The following is a 26,290-nucleotide window of genomic DNA, read 5'->3' as shown; positions in this document are numbered from 1 at the left end:
ATCTGAGATAACAAGGTGCGGAGCTGGCCAAGCAGCATCAGAGGAGCAGGAAAGCTCAGAAGAAGGGTCTAGGCCCGAAATGTCAGCCTTCCTGCTCCTCTGATGCTGCTTGGCCTGCTGTGTTCATCCAGCTCTGCACCTTGTTATCTAGGATGAATCACTGGGTGTTTTGAATCAACAGTCTCTTGAATTTCATTCGCTTAGAAACCTTCGGTCACTGCTGATAAATTATTGTATGTCTACTTTCAGGCTCAGGCTTCATGAAGAAAAGGTTATCAAAGATCGGCGATATCACCTTAGAACCTATCCAAATTGTTTTGTGGCGAAAGAATTAATTGATTGGCTGCTGGATCACAAAGATGCTGCTGACAGGAACATGGCAATCAAGTTGGTGCAGAAACTATTGGACCATAGTGTCATCCATCATGGTATGTTTGCACGACTATCAATCAGTTCAAAAGATTTTTTTAAAATGTCAATGGCTGTGCTTCCTATGGTAAAAAGTCACATGTAAATTTGGCGAATGTGATTATGAGAAAACCCAATTTTACTTCACGCTACCTTTTTCCATAGCCTTCCTCCTTCTGTCCCAAAATCTTTGCTGTTCCAAACAGCTAATATTCTGATGTAAATAATCTTGATCCAGATGTGCTAATAAGTGGATGGTGCAGCAAGATTTACACTGAAGTTAAACAATATGACTTCACGTTACATATTTGTGAAGTGTGCAAAGTCAGACTGAACCCATGTCATACCTGGTACAGTCTGTCAGGGCGCTGATGTGTTATCACACATTGCTCCAACATGAAAATATTCGAATGTTTACAATACAGTTTTACAGTTTGCGGGAAGTCAAATAAAGTGTGTGTTTAAAATGAATACTGAAGTCCGCATGTATCTTTTCGCTGTTGACGTTGCTGCATCTCAAATGCATCACTTGAGCAATGTGACAAACTGATTACTTCCTGCTCCACCCGCTCCTGGTTTTAGGCAAAAAAAGAGTTCCATTTGCTGTATTCAGTTTTACACTGTGCTGTCCCAGACACAGCCAACATTTGTATTACGGTTCAGGAAATCTCCTGAAGAGCCCTTTTCACACATTGCTCAGCGTGGGATTTAATAAAGGGTGGGTATATTTAGATTGCTGTCAAGTTTGCCTCTTCATTATCTTTGCTGTACATGCAATATATAATTAAGTTACTCTAAAGGTGGTGGTTAGTCAAACAGAGTTAGTAGAACTATGTGAGTGATGCAAAAGACGTAACTGTTCACATTGTCAAAGGAAGTACATGTCTCTCTCAATACATACTTCTCTTACCTCCAAACAAACTTTGTTTGCTTGAAATGAATTTTGTAAAGATGTGAGTTGCATGTACAGTGACAAAAGCATCTGATTTCCTTTAATTTGTTAAATGTGGTGTTATTCGTGTACACTTTTTATTACCCTGTCACACATTTAAACTATTAGGAATTCAACATTACAATGTGGACAAAATAAACCACTGCCTCTGTATTGTTTTCTTCGTTAACCAATCTATAAACCATTTCCTGAGCTTCTTATTGTTTTGGAAAACAAAAAATGCTGGAAATCACAGCGGGCCAGGCAACATCTATGGACAGAAAGCAAGCTAATGTTTCTCTCCATGCTTGCTGCCTGATCTGCTGTGATCTCCAACATTTTTTCGCTTTTCGTTTCGATTCCAGCATCAGCAGTAATTTGCTCATATTGTTTCTGCTGGTAACAGCTGTGATCGGGCTATGGTTAATTTGAAAGCAGGATTGATGGGATAAAGTACAGAGTTGATCAGAATCTCCTGTAGATTGCTGCTGGTGTAAAATTGTGTTACATATAATAAATCATTGCTGAAGCATCCCAGGCATAATGGCCTGGACTTTCTGATGGCCACTTTCTTTGGGGAGGCATGGTAGCTTAGTGGTTAGCACTGCAGCCTCACAGCGCCAGGGACCCAGGTTCGATTCCAGCCTCGGGTAACTGTCTGTGCGGAGTTTGCACATTCTCCCCGTGTCAGCGTGAGTTTCCTCTGGGTGCTCCGGTTTCCTCCCACAGTCCAAAGATGTGCAGGCTAGGTGGATCGGCCATGCTAAATTGCCCATAGTGTTCAGGGGTTTGTGGGTTATAGGGGGATGGGTCTGGGTGGGATGCTTCAAGGGGCAGTGTGGACTTGATGGCCCAAAGGGCCTGTTTCCACGCTGTAGGGAATCTAATCTATTTTAAATTTTTTGCGTGGGGACTCTGTGGAATCCCCATCATAGCAGATGTCAAAGGAATTTCTGGGGACATTGATGATTGAAGAACCTTGTGTTCGGCTGTGCCTGAAACGTTCTGAAAGTATCCATTTAAATCAGACATCGGAGGGTTCTGAGGAAATTAAGTCAATAGTTACTCGGGGAATGTAAGATTTTTAAATATATAGTCTAACTCTGAGTAACAATCCTGACTTTGCAAACATATCTCAAACTACGCTCCCACAGATGCTTAACCATGCCCCTCTGCTGACATTAGCCCACAATGAGACCTGAGCTTCCCCCAACTCCTCCAGCCATCTATGCCCCAGTTCCAACTACCATCACTTGACCTAGGCCATTTTTAGATTTTAGCACAGAGCGACTGAGTTCTGTAATAAATGGAGCATCATTGTCCTCTCCCAAAAGTCCAACACTGCAAGGGAGGTGTAGGAATGGAAGTATGGTTCTACGTTTTGAAGGAGTCCCAGTTGGAATCTCCTGTCAGGAATGTAGAGCTCTGTTGTTGCTTAATAAAAAGGAGCAGAGAGGATAGCTGTGTGTGACTGCCACTCCTTGAAAACTCCAGCCCCATGTTCTCTAATGAAATGGTTCCGACCTGTGCTCCAAAATGTATTAAACCTGAAACTTTCTGTATTTTTTTTTAGTTTGTGATGAACATAAGGAATTTAAGGATGCCAAACTCTTCTACCGCTTCAGAAAAGATGATGGCACTTTTCCATTGGATAGTGAAGTGAAGGTTTTCACGAGGGGTCAAAGGATATACGATAAGTAGGTAGATCCCATTTCAGATGGACCTTTCGACCTCTTATTGCCTCATAATAATTGATACTGCTTTATCAATGGCAGCACTCTCAATCTTCTCAACTTTGAAATATCGTATCCTGATGGATTTGGAAGATGCCAATTGAGGATAGAATCTGTTAGGGGTCTGAGCAACATGGGCTATGGTGAGAGGCGCTTCAGAAACAGCAAGAATTCAAAACCATCCTGTGCCATGTTTTACATTTTTCACAAGCAGCCTGACAGGATTCTCACTGTGCTGTGGCGAGATGCCAGTTGACAGGGATTACTGCTTGTTAAATGTCTTGTTAACACCGCATTAATATTCAGAATCCCATTTCAGTGAACGAGCCAAACAAGCTAGACATGGGGGAAAACTCAACATGGAAACCAGAGCAAGCAGCTGGTGGGTTCAGTGCACCACTTGCTCTGGATGATTTCCGTGGTGACTGTGATCAAACTGCAGCCCTGGGTAAGGTACAAGAGCTTTACTCCCTCCTCCTCCAAAGACATTGTTGTCTTTACAGTTGTTTGAGATGCTGGCCATGCAGTCTTGCAGCATTGGATGGCACACTGACACCAAATGTTGTAACGGCTGCAGCAGGTACATTTTGTGCACACAGGTCTGGCACCCTCTTCACAGACCACTGGGCTGCTTGCTTGCTCTGTTAGAGTTCACTCACTTAGCACCAACATGCTTATTCACAGCATGTCCTCCTTGCTTTGTCTTAGTAGCTGTGCCAGTTAACGCTCTCACACAACCAGGCTGCTTGCATTGCTGGTCAGAAGCCCTCAGCCTGGGAGGCAGTGGTGGAAGGTGGACATATTGCTGTATGGCAGTGTGTGCTACATGAATCTCACAGCTGTACAGTGTACCAGAACTTCATGCAGCACAAACACTGTATGTGTAGCAAACTGGCAAACGCTATCGGTGGGGGTGTGTCACCAGTAAAATCCGTGGATGCATTATTTTGTCATTTATATAAATGATTTGAATGAGAATTTAGGAGGTATGGTTAATAAGTTTGTAGGTGACACCAAGATTGGTGGTATAGTGGACAGTGAAGAACGTTATCTGGGAATGCAGTGGGATCTTGATCAATTGGGCCAGTGGGCTAAGGAATGGCAGATGGAGTTCAATTTAGGTAAATGCAAGGTGGTGCATTTTGGTGGGTCAAACCAGGGCAGGACTTAGACAGTCAATGGTAGGGCTCTGGGATGTGTTCAAGAGACCTAGGTGTACAGTTTCATATCTGCATGAAATTGGAGTCACAATTAGACAGGGTAGTGAAGAAGACTTTCAGAATGCTCGCTTTCATCGGTCAGGGCATTGAATATAATAGTTTGACATTTTGTTGCAGATGTACAAGATTTTGGTGAGGCCACATTTGGACTACTGCATAAAATTCTGTTTGCCCTACTATAGAAAGGATATTAAACTAGAAAGAGCACAGGAAAAATGAACTAGGATTCTACCTGGACTGGAAGATTTGAGTTACAAACAGAAGTTGGATAGGATGTAACTTATATCCCTGGATCATAGGAGACTGACGGGTCACCGTATAGAAGCTAATAACATCCAGAGAGGCATTGATAAGGTAAATAGCAAACAGCTTTTCCAAAGGGTAGGGGAGTCTAAAACTAGAGGGCATAGGTTTAAGATGAGAGGGGAGAGATACAAAAGGATCCAGGGGGGCAGTTCTTTTCACGCAGAATGCGATGAGTGCTTGGAGTGGGCTGCCAAAGGTAGCTGTGGAAGTAAATACAGTTTTGTCATTTAAGTAACATTTGGACAGGTACATGGATGGGATATGATGGAGGGATATAGGCCAAACACAGGCAAATGGGGCTAGATTAATTGTGAAAACTGCCTTGCATGAGCATGTTGGGCCAAAGGGTTGGTTCCATGCTGTAGATCTCTATGATTCTGTGAAACAGACCTCAGATGGAGACGATGGCCTAGTGCTTTTGTCGCTGGACTATTAATCCAGAGACCCAGATAACATCCTGGGGACCTGGGTTTGAATCCTGCCATGGCAGATGGTGGAACTGGAATTCAACAAAATATCTAGAATTAAGAATCTAGTGATGACCGTGAATCCGTTGCCCATTGTTGAGAAAAGTCCATCTGGTTCACTACTGTCCTTACGGAAAGGAAACTGCTGTCCTTACCTGGTCTGGCCAACACGTGACTCCAGACCCACAGCAATGTGGCTGATTCTGATCGGCTCTCTGGTAATTAGGGATTGGCAATAAATTAGCCTAGCCAGTGACACTAACCCTGGCTGAGCGCAGAGGATCATTGACCTTCCGTGGAACATGCTGTCTGTTGTTCTGTTCATCCTGGAGATGGCACTGACCCAGGTGGCAAGCTCAGAGCAGGTTTGCAGGGCCTGGTGGCCTGGCCTCCTCTCTCAGTTCCCACCAGGATCTCCAGCTTAGTGTTGGTAGATCGCATTGCCACCTTCTCCTTTTCCGACATCTTGCAGACATGTCTACAAATGAGAAGGGCAGCCTCAGAGTTGGCCAAGTGGGCTGTGGTATTTTCAAGATGGCACAGAAGATTTCAGTCTTTGGCTAGATATTGGCAGAGTAGTTGAGTTGTGGTAACATGGGGCAGAAATTGGATGTGAGAGACACTGTCGGGTGGGAACAGGCAATTTTAATGCACAAGTTTGATCAGATAGGGCGAGGAAATCTGCTAGGCCTCATGGTGAAAAACCCTTTGAAAACTAAACACAGCTCAGACTTACCAAAAAACATAACATTCAACTCGGAATGACTTTTCTAGCAGATTACAAAGCTGGAAGTGTTCAGGCGGTCAGGCAACATCTGCAAAGAGAGATTCAGAATTACCATTCTGAGTTGATGACCTGTTTGTGAAAGTGTCTGTATTGTTGTGATGTTCTGTAACCATCAAGTATATTCCACATGCAGAGCAAATTAAATGCTTGATTTTCAATCTAGAGTCAGTAATTAGTGACATGAGTGAATTGATGGTGGTCTTTAAAAAAAAAGTCAATCCGGACTTGGAAATACTCCAGTACAGCATTGTTTAAACTCATCAGAAACTTCACCAATCTCTTTCTCTTCGCCTGTGTCACCTCATTCTCCCATATATCCCCTGTTGCTGTTCACCTATATTTCTAACATGCAGTTCTCAGCAGCCATACAGTGGCAATGAAAGTAATTTCAGTATAACTGGAAAAGCATTGAGCAATTTAAGGAAACCCTGCATTCAAACTCAATCTATTGGACAAAAAAAACCCAAGCTGAAGATAATGTTGCAATCCTTTTATACGGCTATAAAGTTTGGAAACAAGCACAAAACCACAGTGAAATCCTATTTTGTTCTGATAGGCTGGTAGAAGCTTCAAAGAGTTTGATTTTAGGAAAGCCAGCCAGCAGCTACCCACCAGAAAGAAGCACACGCTGCAGCAATAACAGAGGATGGACAGACTGAGATAACAAAGTGTGGAGCTGGATGAACACAGCAAGCCAAGCAGCATCTCAGGAGCACAAAAGCTGACCTTTCGGGCCTAGACCCTCTGATGAAGGGTCTAGGCCCCAAACATAAGCTTTTGTGCTCCTGAGATGCTGCTTGGCCTGCTGTGTTCATCCAGCTTGACACTTTGTTATCTCGGATTCTCCAGCATCTGCAGTTCCCATTATCCCTCATGGACAGACTGAGTATGCTTCTGTTTTGCTATAGAACAGTGAGATGTGTATAAGATCCTAAATGGTCTTGACAAGGTTGGGGTGGGGTGGAGAATGATATTTTCTCTTGGGGGTGAATCCAGAAATAGGGGTCCCTGTTTGAAAATTGGGTGTCATCCTTTCAAGACAGACGAAGAGAAAACTTTTTTAGAGGGTTGAACAACTTTGGGAAGTAATATTTGGCTTCTCCTGCATGAAGTTTGAAACACAGACACAGCAGTCATGATTGGGGACTGAGTGGCTGATTTCTGCTCCAAATTCATATGTTTATGAGCTTACTCCATTCAAATGGGATTTCTGCCCCTCAGTGACCCCCGAGAATTGTCAGTCACAAGTCCTGGGATCAGGAGTCAATACTTTAGCTCCTTGAGTCTGCTCCGCATCATGGCTGATCTCATCTCAGCCTCCCAACTCCACTTTGCTCTTCCCAACCCTTTAACCTGTTACTAATTAAAAATCTGTGTTCAATGTCGTTAATGATTTCCAGAAGTTGGATGAGGCAAGGTGGGTGAGGTAAGGCGGTAGAGTGGCAGATCAGTGGACCAGGTATATGGGTAAGGCAGGGAGGCCAGTAGGATGGGTAAGGCAGGAAGTAAGTAAATGAAGAATGGGTAGGTTGGGGAAGAGAGTGGCATTTAGTTTGGAACATGGGAGAGTGTGGTGGAGCTGCTGGGGCAGGTCCAAGGTGGGGCGATAGAGTTGGGGTCAGGTCATAGGGGGGTATGGCATTAATTTTCTTCAGGTAGAAGTGGGAGAGAGCTGGGGATGTGGGTGTGTCAGGTATCATTGGATGGCTAGAGGGCTGGAAGGTAACTGGTCAAGGAGGGAACTTTTCTGTAGGCTTCCAAATGCTGGGTAATTGGCTGTCAGAAGTTTCAACTTCCTGGGAAATTCACAGAGTCAGCTGTGTCAGGATATCCATGTGTCTTGATTTGCAAATTGTTTGTATTTTTCAGCAATGGAGATCATCCTATTCTTCAGCAAGATCTGGGCTGAACCTGAATTAAATCCTAAAATAGTCCAGCAGTGAGTTGTAACTAAAACTTTATTCATAAGTTCCAAAAGCCTAGAAGCTACTGACAAATGGTATTAGCCTAACAAGTGAGTTTGGTTTGGCTTTTCTGTTCTGAATGATTCAACATTTTTAGAAAATATACTCCTCTTTCTGACTTTGTTAGTGAGGACACAATAAGTTTCATTTAACAAACATTTTCATTTTCTGTAAATGGAAAAAAAGCACAGACTGCTTTTGGTGGGAGAGTGGAAGTATTTTTCATTTTGATTTACATTTGTCATGAACATGAAAAATATTCTTTTAGTCTTTTTGGCGTAGGAGTTTATTTCAATGCTGATGTCCTATATTTTATAAATTTTCCTTTCTCTTTCTCCTCCTTTTCCTCCCTTATTTGTCCCTTGTCAAAATTAATTTTGACAGTACAAGCAAAGCTGAGGAAAACTAACAGGGGTCTCTCTTTGCAAATTCCTGCATGCAATGTCTGAAGTTGCCTGCGTTGTTTTTTTTTAAAATAAAATCTTGGGTGCCTGTGCATGAAATCAATAAATTGAAGCTTTAAAATGTTGTCTGTACTTTTACTCAAAAGTATTTCATTGTATATCTTGTTGTTGTATCCAGGCCTTCTAAGTCAACAAATTATAAATGTCAAATAACATGGTATGAAGCTGGATGAACAGAGTGGGCCAAGCAGCATCAGAGGAACAGGAAAGCTAGACGTTACGGGTCGGGACCCTTCCTTTCAGAAGAAGGGTCCTGACCCGAAACATCAAGTTTTCCTGCTCCTCTGATGCTGCTTGGCCTGCTGTGTTCATGCAGCTTCACACCGTGCTATCTCAGATTCTCCAGCATCAGCAGTTTCTACTCTCTCTGTAACAAATTATAAGTGTCTCTTTTTTTTTATACCAGTTGCCACACAAACTCATGAAATATCACTGTACTCAAGGACAATTTATTGTGGAATCTGGAACGTTCAGTGCAATTTTAAGTTTGCCTTAGATTGAAGATTGCATTCGTATATAGACTTCTGTTTTGTTTCTCTCCTCTCTTAGGTCAGTTGCTGTTTATGTACGCATAGCTATTTTAAACCAAGGGGTGTATTTGTAACTTTGTCACAACAGGTTGATGACCACTGAGAACTACCTAATGCAGACAAGGGAGGAAGAAGGAATGAAATATCAGCGTGCCTTTGTAGCAAGTGAATTTGTCAACTGGCTGATACAAGAAGGAGAGGTTGCCTTAAGGAGTGAAGGGGAACAGCTCTGCTGTAGATTGCTGGAACATGGCATTATTCAACATGGTGAGAAATTGATTAACTAATTGCCATTTGACATGCAATGTGAAGCACTTGTTCCCCAGTGTGGCACAGTGCTGGAGTCCCTGCCCCTGGACTGCCAGGCCTGAATTCAAGTCCCACCTATTCCCGAGTCATGTCATAACATCACTGAACAGGTCGATTATAAAAACAGGTAGAAAGAGTTCAAGCAAATGGTGACTTATCTGTGCACTGCCCCAACCCTGGCCTGGTCTTCAGCTGTTTGTTGGTGCATAATAGTTTTATGAAGCTCTCTGTTTAAGTGATGAGGAAGCCCAGCTTGATTTGATCTCAACCTATGATACAATTGCAATTTGCCAAAGAGTCCCAAGGCTTCCAAATAGAAATTCATCCAGGATCCCCCCTTCCAATTTCTGTTCCACACTACCAGAACTTGTGGCCATTTAGTGAAGAGGACATTTCCTCCTGGCCTTCTGTAATACATTGGTGGAAAAGCAAGAGACACTAGTTGCCAGTATATACAGAACCAAATGAATTTGAGCATAATAAGCAAACAGAAAAACAAAAACACTGTAGGAGTGTGCATGACATTCAGAGCATCTTTTAATCAAATAGCCAAAGTTATGCTGGGAAGACATTTTTATTTTGAATAATCTTTTTGCATTTTGTCACTGAACAGGATTTTAATGCAGCTTAGAACAACGCAAGCATAACTTGTATAAAATTGTTCCCAAAGTTTCCAACATAATATATAATCCTTTGCTCAGCTTTGCAGGTCTGAAATGTTTTCTCCGAGTCACTTGCAGAGGCATGTGTCAGCAAGTTTTGCAGATGGTGATTCAGTAGCAGTGTCTCAGCATGTCTTGAGTTACATTGCCAAGGTCTTAAAGAACAAAGAACAAAGAAAATTACAGCACAGGAACAGGCCCTTCGGCCCTCCAAGCCTGCGCCAATCGAGATCCTCTGTCTAACCTGTCATCTGTTTTCTAACAGTCTGTATCCCGTTGCTCCCCGCCCATCCATGTACCTGTCCAGATACATCTTAAAAGACACTAACATGTCTGTGTCTACCTCCGCGGGCAATGCGCTCCAGGCACCCACCACCCTCTGTGTAAAGAACTTTCCACGCATATCTCCCATAAACTTTCCTCCTCTCACTTTGAACTCATGACCCCTAGTAATTGAATCCTCTACTCTGGGGGGGAAAAAGCTTCTTGCTATCCACCCTGTCTATACCCTTCATGATTTTGTAGACCTCAATCAGGTTCCCCCTCAATCTCCGTCTTTCTAATGAAAATAATCCTAATCTACTCAACCTCTGTTCATAGCTAGCACTCTCCATACCAGGCAACATCCTGGTGAACCTCCTCTGCACCCTCTCCAAAGCATCCACATCCTTTTGGTAATGTGGCAACCAGAACTGTACACAGTATTCCAAATGTGGCCGAACCAAAGTCTTATACAACTGTAGCCTCACCTGCCAACTCTTGTACTCAATACCCTGCCCAATGAAGGAAAGCATGCCGTATGCCTTCTTGACCACCCTATTGACCTGCGTTGCCACCTACAGGGAACAATGGACCTGAACACCCAGATCTCTCTGTTCATCAATTTTCCCTAGGACTTTTCCATTTACTGTATAGTTTGCCCTTGAATTTGATCTTCCAAAATGCATCACCTCACCTTTGCCCAGATTGAACTCCATCTGCCATTTATCTGCCCAACTCTCCAGTCTATCTATATTCTGCTGTAATCTCTGACAGTCCCCTTCACTATCACCTATTCCACCAATCTTAGTGTCATCTGCAAACTTGCTGATCAGACCACCTACACCTTCCTCCAGATCATTTACATATATCACAAACAACAGTGGTCCCAGCACAGATCCCTGTGGAACACCACTGGTCACAGGTCTCCAACTTGAGAAACTCCCTTCTACTACTACCCTCTGTCTCCTGTTGCCCAGGCAGTTTTTTATCCATCTAGCTAGCACACCCTGGACCCCATGTGACTTCACTTTCTCCATCAGCCTGCCATGGGGAGCCTTATCAAACGCCTTACTGAAGTCCATGTATATGACATCTACAGCCTTTCCCTCAATCAACTTTGTCACGTCCTCAAAGAATTAGTCTTTGTGGCTCTAAATGGCATCTTCAATTAAAAAACACACCCTATTATTTTTCATTATCATGCACTGAATCAGTTGGTCGTATCAAGACAATTTCTTGGGCAATCAGAATGGTGGTTACAGGCTGCAAGTTGAAAGTGGGTTGAAACAAAGAGATTATAACCATACACAGAGGTTGCTAACAAATTCCTTAGAATCAGTAATGATTGGGAGCAAGAACTTTGGCTGATTTTGTTCTCCTGACCTCAGCCACTTGAGGTTTGACATCAGCACTCTGGTACTGGCGGGAATCAAGGGTTTTCATCCCAATCCTAGATTGACATGTGGGTCAGATCTTGCAGCCAGTCTCGGGCCTTTGTTGTGCTACTGTGTAACTGCAATCTGAAGAGCTGTTCTGTTTACTTCTTTAATGACTTGGCAGGCTGTCACCCAGGGAAATGTTGCCAGTGGGACCACCACGCCCAATGTGCCAAAATAACTCTTCTCTGCAATCGCCACAATTCAAAGTGTCTAAAGTTGTTTATCATGCGTAACTTTAGTGTTTGATCTGCAGAAAAGCTTGTGAAGTATTGCTATAAGATTTTAAAAAGTTACCAGTTGTGCTTTTCCCTGAGACAGTCTGAGGGTAGGGTTTATAATCCAATTGGAGGACAGTGAGCAGGCTGTCAAATCTAGTGAGCCAATCAGATGTCTTCCAACTCAAATGAAGCAGCAGTCTGCAATGACAGTTGAGTCAGATGGAGCACCAGAGTTTTGAAGGTTTTACGTAAAAACTAGGAGCAGGAGTAGGCCACCTGGCCCTTCTAGCCTGCCCCGCCATTTAATAAGATCATGGTTGATCTTTTTGAGACTCAGCCCCACCTGCCCGCCCATTCACCATAACCCTTAATTCCTTTACTGTTCAAACATTTATCTTGCCTTGCCTTAAAAACATTCAGCGAAGTAGCTTCAACTGCTTCATTGGGCAGGGAATTCCACAGATTCACAACTCTTTGTGTGAAAAAGTTCCTCCTGACCTCAGTCCTCCATCTGCTTCCCTTTATTTTGAGGTGATGCCCTCCAGTCCTTGTTTCACCTGCTAGCAGAAACAACCTCCCTGCCTCCACCTTATCTATTCCCTTCATAATCTTATATGTTTCTATAAGATCCCCCCTCATTCTTCTGAATTTCAATGAGTAGAATCCCAGTCTACTCAGTCTCTCCTCATAATCCAACCCTCTCAACTCTGGAATCAACTGAATGAATCTTCTCTGCACCCCCTACAGTACTAATATGTCTTTTCTCAAGTAAGGAGACCAAACCTGCACACAGTACTCCAGGTGTGGCCTCACCAGGACCCTATACAGCTGCAGCATAGCCTCCTTGTTTTTAAACTCCATCCCTTTAGCAATGACAGACAAAATTCCACTTGCCTTTTTAATTACCTGCTGTACCTGCAATCCTTTTAGCGATTCATGCACAAGGACACCCAAGTCCCTCTGCACAGCAGCGTGCTGCAATTTTGTACCATTTAAAACATAGTCCATTTTGCTGTTCCATTTTGACCTCCCACATAAACATTGTATTCCATCTGCCAGACCTTTGTCCACTCACTTGGACTATTTATATCCCTCTGCAGACCTTCAGTGTCTTTTGCACACTTTGCTGCACCACTCACCTTAGTTTCATCTGCAAATTTTGACACACCACACTTAGTCCCTAACTCCAAATCATCTCTAAGTTGTGAACAGTTGCGGTCCCAACACTGATCCTTGAGGCACACCACTAGCCACAGACCGCCAACCAGAAAAACACCTATTTACCCCTACTGTTTGCTTTCTACTGGTCAACCAATCCTCTGTCCATGCCTATACATTACCTGTAATGCCGTGCAACTTTATCTTAAGTAGCAGCCTTTAGTGTGGCACCTTGTCAAATGCCTTCTGGAAATCCAGATACACCACATCTACACATTCCCCATTGTCCACCATGTAAGTAATGTCCTCCAAGAATTCCACCAAATTAATTAAACATGACCTACCCTTCATGAACCCGTGTTGGGTGTTCCCAATGGGACAATTTATATGCAGATGTCTTGTTATTTCTTCCTTAATGATAGATTCAAGCATTTTCCCCACCACTGAAGTTAAGCTACCTGGCCTAACCTGGTTTTAAAGTAAAAAAAGAGGGTTTTTCAGCCATGCCGCTGCAGGGTGGGGTAGGAATAGGTCACTGTTGCTGTACCCAGGCCTATTTGGATCCCTGTACCCCTGTCTGCAGCCTAAGAGCTGCCTCCAAACAGTTGACAACCTCCTCACTGGTGGCTCAGTTCCAGAATTGTGCAGTTACCTTTTCCCTTCTGGTTTATTTGCTCTACCGAGATTGAGTCACAGAGTTAAAGTTTGCAATGTTGTAAGTAACATTTGCATTGGTGTTGCTGCAAAATAACCAGTTTACACAATCTCTTATGAGATAACAAGATGTAGGGCTGGATGAACACAGCAGGCCAAGCAGCATCTTAGGAGCAGGAATGCTGACGTTTCAGCCCTAGACCCTTCATCGGAAAAAGAGTCTAGGCCCGAAATGTCAGCTTTCCTGCTCCTAAGATGCTGCTTGGCCTGCTGTGTTGATCCAGCTCTACACCTTGTTATCTCAGATTCTCTAGCATCTGCAGTTCGTACTATCTCCTGTACACATTCTCTTATATTTGCTTTGAGGAGATGGAGAGCATTAGTACAGCAGCATTTATTACCGACACCTGCCCTTTGGCTTGCTCAAAACCAATTACATGACTGTTTTCCTCGGTCTGAATTAAGAACCATCAACCTGAAACTGTTCCCGAGAAGAATCATGGGATTCAAAGTATTAACTTTGTTCCTGTCTCCGCAGATGCTGCCAGATCTGCCGAGTTCCTCTAAGGCTTTCTGTTTTTATTTCAAAACTCAAGTATCCTCAGTATTTGCTTTTAGATTAGCCTGAAATTGACGCTGTTTCCCTTAAAAGCTGTGCAGCCCTGCTTGCTAAGATTTCCAGCATTTCCTGTTTTTCTTTCCGATTTCCAGCATCTGCAGTCTTTTGATTTTGTGTTGTTGTCACATTTGTTGCTCTTTGAACTTCTGTTCTTACAGCCAGCCTCGGGCCTTTGTTGTGCTACTGTGTAACTGCAATCTGAAGAGCTGTTCTGTTTACTTCTTTAATGACTTGCCAGGCTGTCACCCAGGGAAATGATGCTCGTGGGCCCACCACGTCCATTGTGCCAAAATAACTTTTCTCTGCAATCGCCAGAATTCGAAGTGCCTGAAGTTGTTTATCATAAGTAACTTCTGGTGTTTGATCTGCGCAAAAGCTGGTTAAATATTGCAATAAGATTTTTTAAAGTAAGAACTACAGATGCAGGAAATCAGAAACAAAAGCATAAATTTAATGTTAATTCAGTTAATGTGTCAGGTCCAGTGACCCTTTGCAGAACTGATTTTAGCTCGGAAAAGGTTGGTATATATGCTGAAGATTGGGTGCGGGGAGGTGGGGGCTAGTGGATATGGAGCCCAGAGAGAGTAAAACAGCTGGCCACACAAAGGATTGGGAGAATGAATACCTGATAATGGCGAGCGTTAATGGCTGACAATGTGTTGTTTGTGGGAGCAGCCCATGTAATTACAAGGTCTGGTGTGTGGGGGTTGGGGTAACAACATGGCAGAAGGTGCTCAGACCCGAAAATTATTGAACTCGACATTGAGTCCTGAAGGTTGCAGGGTCCCCAATTGGAAAATAAGATGCGGCTCTTCCAGTCTGCACTGAGCTTTGCTGCAGCAAACCTGAGACAGAAACACAGTGGGGTGTTGAAGTGGCAAGCAGCAGGAAGCTCAGGATCATTTTTATGGACATATATTTTCTGTGGTCCATCTCCACCCATCGTGTGCTCCTCCTCCACCCATCCCCTTTTCAGCATTAGTCGAAGGTATTTATTTTCTTCACAAGTGTTATTTGCTGGCCAACTCCATATATTTTTTACAATATCTTCAGGAGATGTGATTCCGCCTTACAAGTGAGGATGGGGGTTTGTTTACTTGGTACGGATGTTCCCATGTGTACCAACACAGTACTTTGTAAGGCCATGTTCTTCACGAGTGAGCTTTTACAATGTGTCATTTGACATTTCCAGCTTGCATTGGCATGGAGTGTTTCACAGCCAAGTCTGACATTTATTCGAGTCTGTGAGGAGCAGCTGCCGGTTACTGAGCAGCAAGTCAAGGTGTTGCTTCTCCCTCCAGATATTCAGGTTAATAGAGCATACTACTGCGAACCGCCCGTGATCGGCTGACTGCATTAAAATGCCAAGCCTTTTATCTTCCAAGCAGCCAGTACTCATCTTGGGAAAGGACCCATTGACTTCCATTATCCCTCCTTTTTTAACTGCTCATACACAAAGTATTTGAGGCAGTGATCCGAGTTGTAATCTACTTGCTCCGATAGCCAGAGAGTTGTATGAATGTCAACCGTGGTACAGGTTGAAAAGAATTTGCCATGTGTTATCAAAATAGTTATCCTTGAAATTGTTGTCAATTCTTTAGAACTCTGATTATAGCAGACAAAAGTAGTATGAACTGCAGATAACAAGGTGTAGAGCTGGATGAACACAGCAGGCCAAGCAGCATCTTAGGAGCGCAAAAGCTGACGTTTTGGGCCGAGATCCTTCATCAGAAATATGGGTGGGGAAGGGGGTTCTGAAATAAATAGGGAGAGAGGGGGAGGCGGATAGAAGATGGGTGGAGGAGAAGATAGGGGAAGAGGAAACAGACAGGTCAAAGAGGCGGGGATGGAGCCAGTAAAGGTGAGTGTAGGTGGGGAGGGGATAGGTCAGTCCGAGAGGATGGACAGGTCAAGGGGGTGGGATGAGGCAAGGAGGTAGGAGATGGGGGTGGGGCTTGAGGTGGGAGGAGAGGGTAAATGGGAAGAAGGACAGGTTAGGGAGTTGGGGATGAGCTGGGCTGGTTTTGGGATGCGGAGGGTGAGGGGAATAGATTTTGATGCTTGTGAAGTCCACACTGATACCATTGGGCTGCAGGGTTCCCAAGCGGAATATGAGTTGCTGTTCCTGTAGCCTTCGGGTGGCATCATTGTGGCACTGCAGGAGGCCGAGGATGGACATGTCGTCTGAGGAATGGAAGGGGGAGTTGAAATGGTTCGCGACTGGGAGGTGCAGTTGTTTAGTGGAAACCAAGTGTAGGTGTTCTGCAAAATGGTCCCCAAGCCTCCACTTGGTTTCCCCGATGTAGAGGAAGCCACAACGGGTACAGCTGATGCAGTATACCACATTGGCAGATGTGCAGGTAAACATCTGCTTGATGTGGAAAGTCTTCTTGGGGTCTGGGATGTGGGTGAGGGAGGAGGTGTGGGGGTAGGTGTAGCACTTCCTGCGGTTGTAGCAGAAAGTGCTGGGTGTGGTGGGGCTGGAGGGGAGTGTGGAGCGGACAAGGGAGTCACAGAGAGCGTGGTCTCTCCAGAAAGCAGTTAAGGGTGGGGAGGGAAAAATGTCTTTGGTGGTGGGATCGGATTACAGATGGCGGAAATGCTGGAGGATGATGCGTTGGATCTGGAGGTTGGTGGGGTGGTACGTGAGGACAAGGGGGTTTGTGTTTTGGCTGTTATTGCGGGGAGAGGGTGTGAGGGATGAATTGCGGAAAATGCGGGAGACATGGTTGAGGGCATTCTCGACCAATGAGATGCGTAAGTTGCGGTCCTTGAAAAACGAGGACATCTGAGATGTATAGGAGTGGAATGCCTCATCCTGGGAGCAGATGCGGTGGAGGTGAAGGAATTGGGAATAGGGGATGGAATTTTTGCAGGAAGGTGGGTGAGAGGAGGTGTATTCTCGGTAGCTGTGGGGAGTCGGTGGGCTTGAAATGGATATCGGTTTCCAGGTGGTGGCCAGAGATGGAAATAGAGAGATCCAGGAAGGAGAGAGAGGTATTAGAGATGGCCCAGGTAAACTCCAGGTTGGGGTGGAAGGTGTTGGTGAAGTGTATGAACTGTTCGAGCTCCTCGTGGGAGCACAAGGTGGCACCGATACAGTCATCAAATGTAACGGAGGAAATGGTGGGGTTTAGGGCCAGTATAGCTATGGAAGAGGGATTGTTCCATGTAACGTACAAAGAGGCAGGTCCAAGCTATTTCCCACATTTCCCGCAACTCACCCTTCACAGCCCGTCCCTGCAAAAACAACCAAAACAGAATCCCCCTTGTCCTCACCAACCCACCAACCTCCTGACCCAACGCATCATCCTCCGACACTTCTGCCACCTACAATCCGACACCACCACCAAAGACGTTTATCCCTCCCCACCCTTATCTGCTTTCTGGAGGGACCACTCTCTCTGGTCCCTCCACAGTCCCCTCTAGCCCCACCACACCCAGCACTTTCTGCTGCAACCGCAGGAAGTGCTACACCTGCCCCCACACCTCCTCCCTCACCCCCATCCCAGGCTCCAAGAAGACTTCACACATCAAGCAGATGTTCACCTGCACATCTGCTAATGTGGTATAATGCAGCTGCTGTACACGTTGTGGCCTTCTCTACATCAGGGAAACCAAGTGGAGGTTTGGGGACAGAGATAATGGGAACTGCAGATGCTGGAGAATTCCAAGATAATAAAATGTGAGGCTGGATGAACACAGCAGGCCAAGCAGCATCTCAGGAGCACAAAAGCTGACGTTTCGGGCCTAGACCCTTCATCAGAGATGCTCTCTGATGAAGGGTCTAGGCCCGAAACGTCAGCTTTTGTGCTTCTGAGATGCTGCTTGGCCTGCTGTGTTCATCCAGCCTCACATTTTATTATCTTGGAGGTTTGGGGACAGTTTTGCAGAACACCTAGGCTTGGTTTGCACTAAACAACTGCACTGCCGGGTCGAGAACCATTTCAACTCCCCCTCCCATTCCTCAGACGACATGTCCATCATGGGCCTCCTGCAGTGCCATAATGATGCCACCTGAAGGTTGCGGGAACAGCAACTCATATTCTGCTTGAGAACCCTGCAGCTCAATGGTATCAATGTGGACTTCACAAGCTTGAAAACCTCCCCCACCTTCGCATCCCAAAACTAGCCCAACTCGTCCCTGCCTCCCTAACCTGTCCTTCCTCCCACCTCTCCCCTCCTCCTACATCAAGCCCCACCCCCATCTCCTACCTACTAGCCTCATCCTGCCCCCTTGACCTGTCTGTCCTCCCTGGACTGACCTATCCCCTCCCTACCTCCCCACTCCCCACCTCGACTCACCGTTACTGGCTCCATCCCCGCCTCTTTGACCTGTCTGTCTTCTCCTCTATCCATCTTCTATCCGCCTCCCCCTCTCTCCCTATTTATTTCAGAACCTCCTTCCCCTCCGCCATTTCTGAAGAAGGGTCGAGGCTCAAAATGTCAGCCTTCCTGTTCCTCTAATCCTGCTTGGCCTGCTGTGTTTATCCAGCTTTACTGCAGACAGAAGCCCAGTTTATATTCTTTAAAGCAGCTTAATTTAAAACTTATAACTGCCATTGTGATATTGTTTTCATCGCAGGATTTTTGATGAATTTTAATTCGGACTGGGTGGGGCTGGGGTGTGGATGTGCAAAAATGTGATTTTAGGCAGTTGTCAGACAAGGATATGTGTGTCAAGTTGACTCCAGCCTGGTTGAATGCTGTTAGAGGAGAGAGAAAATAATTTAGGTGAGGTAGCGGAATTGAAAAAGAAGATTCCTTCGTAATTGATTGAAGCGATGACAAAACAGATGTGTGGCCATTTCGTGGCCGTTTTTGTGACAAATGTGACAGCAAGTTTAGGAAAGTAAGATAGAGCGGGTGCGGGTCAATGGCTTGAGAATGGCGTTTGCGGTAGAGCCTGGAGGCAATAGAGGAAATGTCTTCTTCTAATTCAGCGTTGGATATTGGACAGTTTCCATTGCAAAGTATGCTTTTATATGTATATATTTGTATATATGTATACCTATATGTATATGTATATACATATATAAATATTGTTGTTTGCAACCCAACAAAAAATTATGATTAGGTCTTAAATTCATTCAGTTTTGAATTTATTTTTTAAAAACACAGCCTTTGATCTTCATGCATTTATTCTCAGTTGTGCAATGTATGTCTCTAAACAAAATATTTGAAATGTTTACATGTAATAGGAGATGTAAGGTACGTGGTGCAATTAACTGGAATTGTCTAAATCTTACGAACAAATTTCCATAATGATGATGTTCAGTCTGGAACTACGAGACTGAAGCTTTTGCAAAGAGTCATTTCAGTATTTTTCTCCTGTTGTGCCTTTGTGGCTATTGCTTTGTATTAATTGTTCTTTCAGAGTTCAAATTGCGCTGTTTGACAAGCAGCCTGTGTATTTACCAGCACAATTAATTCCTCCACTTTCACCATCCTGTTTATCCTTTCTCACTATTCTGTACACAGTGGCCAACAAACACCACTTTGTGGATGGTAACCTCTTGTACCAGTTCCGCATGAACTTTCGCAGAAGGCGAAGACTGGTGGAGCTGCTGAACGAAAGTGTGTCCTTGGCACCTGACAGTCATGAAAGCCCTTTCTGTTTACGAAAACAGAATCCTGACAACCCGAATACCAGCTTCCTCTCAGGTAAAAATGATTTACTCTAAATGCCCTCTGACTTATTATTGTTCTATTTGGTGTTCCACAATAAATGCTTGTGCTACATTTTGGGAGGTTGGTTTAGGCAAGTAGTCAACTTTCATGAACCTTCAGATTAATTGGGCTTCCAAAATGCATGCTGGTACAAAAGTTTTCACTTTCATTGTTTCTTTTCCTTTCTCTTTTGTCCGTTCTGTATAACCACCCTCCCAGCTCCCTGTGATCTCCCCTCCCCTCCCGACACTATCTGATGATAAGACAGTGTGCTGTCTGCCATTCCGGTGAATGAAGAAAGTGGGCTGCGTCTTCCAAAACAGGTGCACGATTTTAGTTGCTAAAGTAAAATTTGTCTTATACGCAGATGGACTTGTACAGAAAGCAGGCATGGAGTACTCTGGTTAGAGTATACAAAGCAACTGTTATCAGCATGTCACGCACCCTGTGAAAGATATCCCAGATTCAGCATCTATCACTTATAAATTGCTTGTGGTAAATCAATCTTATATCAAAATGATTGAAAAGCTAATAAAATAATACTTGCTTTTCAGTCGCATTCTGCTTGACCATTGACTGCCTAATAATTTCTCATCTACAACTGATGCTTTTGTGAATTTAAATTTGGTTGTAAGGATTGCTTTCATGAATTTAGGTTTAATGAAGCATTCTTCCTTTCTTAAAGCATATTTATATTTGAAAATACATTTAGTCTTTGTTATGAGAATGGGAGTAACATCTCCCATGAGAACGCATGAAGGAGAGAAGTGCCATTTAACAACCCCCCCCCCTCCAAAGTCTACTGCTTTTCACACATAGAACAATAGTGCAAGGTCTAAAATGTTAATTGACCAAACCTTCAAAGCATTTGTGAACAGCAGATTGCAAGATTGAATTAGAAAACAGTTACTTTTTTTTGTAGTCTGGCAGCAGAAAGAATATTTGACGTTGGTATAGTTCTCTGTCCTCTTGCTTGCCACTTTCCGTGCTTCAGTAAATGTTCTTTAACTTCAAATTATTGAGAATTGATCTCTGAAGCGAGGTGGCAAATGATTCAAGGGAGCAGTAAAGCCCATGTAACCACACCAGCCCAGCCCCACCCTGAATCTGAACTCTTTGAGTACATTTACTGTTGTGATCCATACATACACACCAATTCTCCATCTCTTACAGGATTGCTTATTTGGAACATGGATGTTACTGTTATCCTTGGTGCCTCTGAGGAAAGGGGAATATCTAGAGTTCCCACAATGACTCGGTTAAACAACATCCCAACTTGATCCTGCATTACTGTTTGTTTAGAGCCACTGGATCAAAATGGTTGTGGTCTGCATGAGGCTGTACATTATTCTCAAGGATAGCAGCTGCTCAACAAAGAGGTTACCCTAGGGGAAGTCCAAGGGGTTGTGAATATTTAAGGAACCAGCAAAAAATAACTAAAAAGCTTCAAAATAAGGGAGAAAATTAATAATGAAAGTAAATTAGCAAGAAATATATTTTTTAAAGTTTTCCTGTGGGTACACAGAAAGAGAGTGCTAAAGTACACATTAAACTCTAGGAGGATGTGATAGGGGAATTGACAACAAGGATCAGGAAATTGTAGACAATTTAAACCAATATTTTGCATCAGTCTTTACCTGGAGGACATTGTAGAAATCCCAAGGATATCAGATAAGCAAGGTGTTCATGGGAAAAAAGGGTCTTGTTAAAGTCTCCATTACAAAAGAAAAAGTATTTGACAAATTAACGGGACTAAATGCATAAGAGTTGCCAGGTCCTGATGTATCCAGGATTCTGAGCATGGCTGCAGAGATAGTGGAGGCATTGATTGAAATATTCCAGAACACACTGGATTCCAGAGGGTTCCAGTGGATTGGAATGCGGCTAATATGCCAGTGTTGAAGAAGGAAGTGAGACATAAAACAGGAAACTATATGTTAGTTAGCCTAAGATTTGTTGTTGGGAGAATGTACATTATTAAGGAAGCAATTACAGTACAAATAGAAAAGATTAACACAAACAGACTCAATTCAGCTTTATGAAAGGGAAAGCTTATTTGACAAATTTTCTGAAGTTCTTTGAGACCACACAAGCAGAGCTGATAAAAGGGAATTGGTAAATGTAATATATAGGGAATTTCAAAAGGCATTCCTAAGGACCCTCTTAAAAGACATGGTTTTGGAGATGATGTATGTAGCATGGATTGAGGATTGGTTAATATAGAGAAGATGAAGACTTGGAATGAATGGGTATGTTTCAGGTTGGAAAGTCATAACTGGTGGAATTCCAAAAAGACTAATCATAGAGACTCAATTCTTTACCATCAAAATTCTTGACTTGGAGGAAGGCGGAGTGTAATGTATCCAGATTTTCTGATAGTACAAAGATAGATGGGAGGGCATGATGTAATGATGTAATGACGTTCTAAGAAGTTTGTAAGGAGATACAGACAGGTTCATGAATGGGGTTAAACTTGGCAGATTGGGTTTAATGTAGGAAAATGCAGATAGGAGAATCAAAAGGCAAGACCTTTTGGGAGACCCAAACAGACTGCAGTGTAGAGGAACCTGGATGTTCTTCTGGATGAAGTACAAAATGCTAACATGCAGGTGCAGCAAATGAAATTTTGGTCTATGTTGCTGTGGGAGGTGGTTGTAGTCGAGTTTAAAACTAGAGAAATTTTGTTTCAACTGTACAGGGTTTTGGTGAGACTGCACCTGGTATACTGTGTACAGTTTTGGTCCATGAATTTAAGGAAGTTCAAAAGACAGTTCAAAAGAGATTCACAAAGCTAGTTCATGAGGTTAAAACGGTTGAATTATCAAGAATGCCTGAACAGATTTGGCCTTTATTCTATCGAATTTAGAAGAATGAAGTGTGATTTCATTGAATATTTTGCAAAGGCTTGACAGGGTAGATATTGAGAAGATCTTTCCACTCATCGGGTAATCTTACACTGGGAATCATGGTTACAGAAAATCTCTAAAACTGAGATCTAAAGGAATTTCTTCCCCCAGCAGGTAGTGAATATCTGAAATTTTCTACCAGTAGTGTTGTGGAGGCTAGATCACTGAAAGTATTTAAAGAGGAGGCTGATAGATTTTTGAAATGGTACTCAAGACGGTATTTCAAAACTAAAAGAAATCAAAGGACGAGCAATCATAAATTGTGTTTTAGACATTACACGAAAACTTTAAAGATGCAATGTGAATAAAACTAGAGAGATTAAGGATATATTCGGGTACATAACCCAAATATGTATACTTATACAGCCAGGGTATAAAAATCAAATTAGAGTTGTACAGCCCAGAAACAGACCCTTTGGTCCAACTTGCCCATGTTGACCAGATATCCTAAATTAATCGAGTCGCATTTGCCAGCATTTGGCGCATATCCCTGTAAATCCTTCCTCTTCATATACCCGTCCAGATACCTTTTAAATGTTGTAATTGTACCACCTCCACCATTTCTACTCATTCCTAACACACATCACCATCTGTGTGAAAAAGTTGACCATGAGATCCCTCTCTTTCCCCTCTCTTCTTTATCCTATGCCGTCTCGTTTTGGACTCCCCTACCCAAGGAAAAAGACCTTGGCTATTCACCCTAATAGTGTACTTCATGATTTTATAAACCTCTATAAGGTCACCACTCAGTCTCCGTTCCAGGGAAACTGGTCCCAGCTATTCAGCCTTTTCCTGTAACTCAAACCCTTTAACCTTGGCATCATTCTTGTAAATCTTTTCTGCATTCTTTCAAGTTTGACTGCATCTCTCCAATTGCAGGGAGATCAGAATTAAATGAAGTATTCTAGACATGGGTGAGGTTCCAGAGACTTGCTAATGTTGTCCCCTTTTTTAAGAAGGGCAGCAAGGATAATCCAGGTAATTATCGACCGGTGAGCCTGACGTCAGTGGTAGGGAAGAAGATACTGAGGGATAGGATCTATTCCCATTTGGAAGAAAATGGGCTTATCAGTGATAGACAGCATGGTTTTGTGCAGGGAAGGTCATGTCTTACCAACTTAATAGAATTCTTTGAGGACGTGACAAAGTTGATTGATGAGGGAAAGGCTGTAGATGTCATATACGTGGACTTCAGTAAGGCGTTTGATAAGGTTCCCCATGGCAGGCTGATGGAGAAAGTGAAGTCACATGGGGTCCAGGGTGTGCTAGCTAGATGGATAAAAAACTGGCTGGGCAACAGGAGACAGAGGGTAGTAGTAGAAGGGAGTTTCTCAAGTTGGAGACCTGTGACCAGTGGTGTTCCACAGGGATCTGTGCTGGGACCACTGTTGTTTGTGATATATGTAAATGATCTGGAGGAAGGTGTAGGTGGTCTGATCAGCAAGTTTGCAGATGACACTAAGATTGGTGGAATAGGTGATAGTGAAGGGGACTGTCAGAGATTACAGCAGAATATAGATAGACTGGAGAGTTGGGCAGATAAATTGCAGATGGAGTTCAATCCGGGCAAAGGTGAGGTGATGCATTTTGGAAGATCAAATTCAAGGGCAAACTATGCAGTAAATGGAAAAGTCCTAGGGAAAATTGATGAACAGAGAGATCTGGGTGTTCAGGTCCATTGTTCCGTGTAGGTGACAACGCAGTTCAATAGGGTGGTCAAGAAGGCATATGGCATGCTTTCCTTCATCAGACAGATTATTGAGTACAAGAGTTGGCAGGTGAGGCTACAGTTGTATAAGACTTTGGTTCGGCCACATTTGGAATACTGTGTACAATTCTGGTTGCCACATTACCAAAAGGATGTGGATGCTTTGGAGAGGGTGCAGAGGAGGTTCACCAGGATGTTACCTGGTATGGAGGGTGCTAGCTATGAACAGAGGTTGAGTAGATTAGGATTATTTTCATTAGAAAGACGGAGATTGAGGGGGGACCTGATTGAGGTCTACAAAATCATGAAGGATATAGACAGGGTGGATAGCAAGAAGCTTTTTCCCAGAGTGGGGGACTCAACTACTAGGGGTCATGAGTTCACGTGAGAGGAGGAAAGTTTATGGGAGATATGCGTGGAAAGTTCTTTACGCAGAGGGTGGTGGGTGCCTGGAACACTTTGCCAGCGGAGGTGGTAGATGCAGACACGTTAGCGTCTTTTAAGATGTATTTGGGCAGGTACATGGATGGGCAGGGAGCAAATGGACACAGACCGTTAGAAAATAGATGACAGGTTAGGCAGAGGATCTCGATCGGCGCAGGCTTGGAGGGCTGAAGGGCCTGTTCCTGTGCTGTAATTTTCTTTGTTCTCTGTTCTGTATAAGTACAGCCACAACATAACATTCTAACTCTTATACTCAAAACACTGACCAATGCTAGTCACCACCTTCACTACTTATGGTCCTGAGATGCTGCTTGGCCTGCTGTGTTCATCCAGCCTCACATTTTATTACCTTCACTACTCTGTCTATCGGTGACCCCATCTTGAAGGAACTGTGAACATTCACCCCAAGGTCTCTTTGTTCGGCAACACTCCCCAGGGCTCTACTAATAATTTTACATGTCCTGCCCTCATTTGTCTTACCAAAATGCAACAGCTCACATTTATCTAAATTAAATTCCGTCTGCCACTCCTTGGCGGACAGACCCATCTGATCAAGGTCCCATTAGGCTCTGAGATAACCCTCTTCACTGTCCATTACACCACCAATTTTGGTTTCATCTGCAAACTTGACAGGTGCAAATTCAACTTGAAGGTTATGACATGGTAACATTATTGAGATATCACATCAAGGTGGTCACCATTAAAGGCTGATCAAAGTTTTCAAGATATGAAGGGAAATGGAATGAAATCGATAGAAGAAACCATTTGTGCTGGCTGGTTGAGTCTCGAACTAGGGGCATTATCTTGAAATTTAGAACCAGACTCTTAAGTTGCACAAATTACGAAGTACTTCTCCAAGCATGGTGTAATAAATGGTTGGGGCCAGCTTCACCAAATTGCAGATGGTGCTTCATCAGTAATTGATTTTAATATCTGAACTTGATTTCTAAACAGTATGGTGCAAAGGAGCTAAGTTACAGATCCGCAGTGATCTTATCGATCTGGCAAGGAGAACCAGCCTAAAGGGGCGACATGACCGACCCCTGTTCCCACATTCTTGGGAACAGCTGGAGAGGGAAATACGTTCCAGACTGTAGGATGACATCTATATCTCGAGATGCAATTTTTTCAGTGTGTGAACCCTGACTATTTCCACAGGCCCATGCTGTGACACTAATTCAGCTCCTTACAGTTGAATTAGATTGGGACCCTCTAACCTGGAGTGGACTAAAATTTGAACTTGTGATTTTTTTTTTTGTTTGAGAACACGCTAAATAGTTCCCTGAAACTTATCTGATTTTTATGACGTAAAAACAAAAGAGAATCCCCTACAGAATTGATAGAGTAGCCAGCGATGTGTTTTTTTTTAAAACTTGGCAACTTGGTGAAGCTCTACTGAAACCTCTATTGTTGAACATGACATATGCTCTCT

The 26,290-nt window shown here is 43.5% G+C and overlaps 1 protein-coding gene across 4 annotated transcripts in view; it reads left to right on the top strand.

Moving 5' to 3' along the window:
- Window positions 1-26,290, top strand: part of deptor (DEP domain containing MTOR-interacting protein) — a 72,908-nt gene that overhangs the window by 29,701 nt on the left and 16,917 nt on the right. For all 4 annotated transcript variants that reach the window (XM_048528402.2, XM_048528403.2, XM_048528401.2 and 1 more), the window contains exons 3-6: window positions 250-428; window positions 2,913-3,036; window positions 8,899-9,077; window positions 19,612-19,794. In XM_048528402.2, the coding sequence (XP_048384359.1) occupies window positions 250-428; window positions 2,913-3,036; window positions 8,899-9,077; window positions 19,612-19,794 (665 nt within the window). The remainder of the gene's footprint in view (window positions 1-249; window positions 429-2,912; window positions 3,037-8,898; window positions 9,078-19,611; window positions 19,795-26,290) is intronic.

The sequence above is a fragment of the Stegostoma tigrinum genome, chromosome 5, assembly GCF_030684315.1.
Source record: "Stegostoma tigrinum isolate sSteTig4 chromosome 5, sSteTig4.hap1, whole genome shotgun sequence".
Lineage (NCBI taxonomy): Eukaryota > Metazoa > Chordata > Chondrichthyes > Orectolobiformes > Stegostomatidae > Stegostoma > Stegostoma tigrinum.
Note: the sequence above shows the minus strand (reverse complement) of the source record. Positions and strands in the feature narration are given on the sequence as shown.